A 2,927-nucleotide genomic window follows, 5' to 3' on the forward strand; every position below is an offset into this window, starting at 1 on the left:
GTATATTATTATTCATCCTTCTCTGCACCGTGGTTCTGTGGAAGAATTTGGTGTTGCACTCCCCTTCCTTCAGCCATCTGACTCTTGACTTTTGCCTCCAATAGATTTCCTCTTGCTTTCTTCTTTCCTCGAGCTGGCTATGGATAAGTCGTTGCTGTTCCAAGGTAGCCTCCGTATGCCCTTCCATGATGATATTTTGTTGGAGATCCACCAGATTCTGATTTAACTCTTTCTGCACCTTGAAGATATTCCCAAAGGTCTCCCTCTTCCATCTTTTTAGGTGATTTTTAAGAAATCTTAGCTTCTTTTGGAACTAATACATTTTTGCTCCTTCTGGAGGGACGAAAGATGCCCAAGTGGTCTTGAAAAAGTCCTTGAATGTAGGATGCGAAAGCCAAAACCCTTCAAAGCGGAAGGGTCTTTTAGTAAGGTTACCTGGTCTTTGCCATTATAGAGCAATCAGCCAGTGATCCGACCCTGTGTGAGAAAGTATTGCAGCTGAGATATCTCCTCCTAAATGGACCGCATTGTCTGAGATGAGGAAGCGATCCAATTTGGAGGAAATTTGATGTTTGCCAGCTCTGCGATTGCTCCAAGTGAAGGTACCATTACAGAACGGCATATCTATGAGAGACGCAGTTTGGATGAATTCCTTGAAGCGATTGGCTTATGGTTCCATTCTGATTCTCCCTCCCATCTTCTCCTCAATTTTAGTAATCATGTTGAAGTCTCCTGCAACAATCCATAGTGGGTGCCTTTTGTTGTTGCTCAGAGCTTCTATAGTGTCAAGGAGCACTATTTTACTACCTGTGTCTTGCGGGAAATATACATTTGATAAGTTGCCATGAATGTTGGTACCCAGTATGTGAAAGGCCGCCTGTATGAGATGATGAGAGGCATGAAAATCTGTGAGGGTTACCACTTGGGTATTCCATGCTATAACAAGCCCTCCTGATGCTCCTGAGGTGTCTACTGCAACCGAGCGACAGCCTGGCCATGCTTTTGAGAGAATGTTGCCTAGCGTAGAACTATTACACTTTGTTTCCTGGAGAAAGCACATTTGTGGCTTTTCCATTTTAATCATGTTTTTTAACATCCTGAGCTTTCCGGGTTTGTTTAGACCTCTTAAGTTCCATGATACTAGCTTCATGATTCAACTGTTGATAGAGGGCTTGTAGTACTTCGTCAACTTAGCATACCTGCCTGAATCTACCAGGATTTTCCCAATCTCGATCGTTCTCTGGAGATCTATTTTCCTTCCTCTCTTTTTTGTATCCTTTGGGCGTAGGTTGCCATCCCATTGGCTCCCTGGTTGTATCCCTAGTTGGTGCCGATGATAGGCTCTCGAGATGACCACTTCGAGCTTATTGAGTTGACTCTCTGGAATTGTATCGTATGCTTTCTTCTTTCATGCTAGTTCTAATTCCAGAATATCTAGGCCATTCAGATCTATGCTTTCTGGCTCTTCTTCCATTTGTTGCACTTGATTGCTTTCTTCAATGTTGATCTCTGAGTTCTGGGGGAGGTCTGCCTTTCCGTCGACTTCCATTTCCTTGTGAATCTCTGCTGTTTCTTTCTGACTTCTACTGAGGATAGTGGGGATGATGATGGGGGGATGAGATTTGGAAGGGGGATTGGAGGGAGGGGGATGGGATGAAGAAGATGGGTGAGCGGGGTTGGCCTCAGAGTCCAGTGGATGCTCTTCAGAGGTCTGACCAAGAATATCGAAGCTGTTCTTAGTTACTGGGCCATGGGATTTGTTGGGTTGGGGTTTACTCCCATTTTAGGGCTTTTTGTGAGAGCGCTTCCGGCTTGGGACTTTGGTGAAGCCTTCCTAGGTTGGGGCTTCATAAGGGTCAGGGGTATTGATTTTGGCGTTTTGAGGGCAATCCCTGAAAAGATGTCCCAGAACATGACATTTTCTGCAACGAAAGGGAACATGTTCATAGTCGAGAGGCTGGATCCATTCTTCATCTCGATGGGCAAGAGTTACCGACTCTGGTAGAGCTTCATTCAGGCGAATGAAGACACATATTCGAGCATAGGAGATGTATTTGCGCGATTTGGTTTCTTCTGCCGCTCTGATGTATTCTCCAACTCCATTTCCAATTCCCTTGAGAATGTCCTCATCCCAATATTCATCTGGGAGAGAGTACAGTCTGATCCAGACCAGCGACCAAGTGAGATCTTCTTTATCTGGATTGAATCTTGGAATCCATTCCCTCAGATATAGTCCCGCTGAGTTAAAAAAGTAAGACCCTTCTACCAATATCCTGTATTTTTCCTCTAGACAAAAAAAGATTGCAGTGAAGAAGCCTTTTGGCCGTAGCTGCAGTGTGACATCTCCTTTGGGTTTCCATTTCGCCGCAATCCAACCATATAAGGCTTTCTCAGTCGGCCAGAACCCTATGAACTTCCCGATGAGGGCATGGTCTCTCATGTACTCTATTCTTCTGTCAATCTTGTCTCCCGGCAGCTCTATTCTTGGTCGTTCCTTGGCCACTGGTCGGCATGTTGTTGAGGATATTTTCGGGCCTTCTTTTGGAGTTTCTCTTCCTTCTTGCATATTTCTATCTTTATCCTTCCACTTTCCAGTCTCTCTATTATCATCTTGGTGTTTTTTCCCTCTGTTTAAGATTTCCTTGTCAACAGATCCAAAAATAACCGTATGCTCAGGATCGTGGTGCAAAGGGGAGGGCTCTGACGCCCCCCCCGAGGTTGTTCCATTGCGTTGCGCTAATGCTCTGTAGCTCTATCACACTGCAGAGGTTTCCTTGCAGCCCGTGAGTGTACTCCTAAGGAAATTTGATGGAAAGGATTTGGTAACATGGATACTACAGATGGAGCAATATTTTGATCTCCATGATGTGCAACACACACACAAAAAGTACACATTTCATATTTATATTTATAACCAAATCAATTAG

At 44.4% G+C, this 2,927-nt stretch overlaps 1 protein-coding gene across 1 annotated transcript; it reads right to left on the reverse strand.

The window, feature by feature from the left end:
* Positions 1–1,834: 1,834 nt before the first annotated feature.
* On the reverse strand, positions 1,835–2,566 carry LOC149250865 (uncharacterized). The gene has a single exon (XM_089453774.1). It carries the CDS (start codon positions 2,564–2,566, stop codon positions 1,835–1,837), a length of 732 nt encoding a protein of 243 aa, XP_089309900.1.
* Between the last annotated feature and the right edge of the window lie 361 nt (positions 2,567–2,927).

The sequence above is a fragment of the Pinus tabuliformis genome, chromosome 7 (assembly GCF_031772625.1).
Source record: "Pinus tabuliformis cultivar Carrire ecotype Pingquan chromosome 7, CPIR1, whole genome shotgun sequence".
Classification (NCBI taxonomy): Eukaryota; Viridiplantae; Streptophyta; class Pinopsida; order Pinales; family Pinaceae; genus Pinus; species Pinus tabuliformis.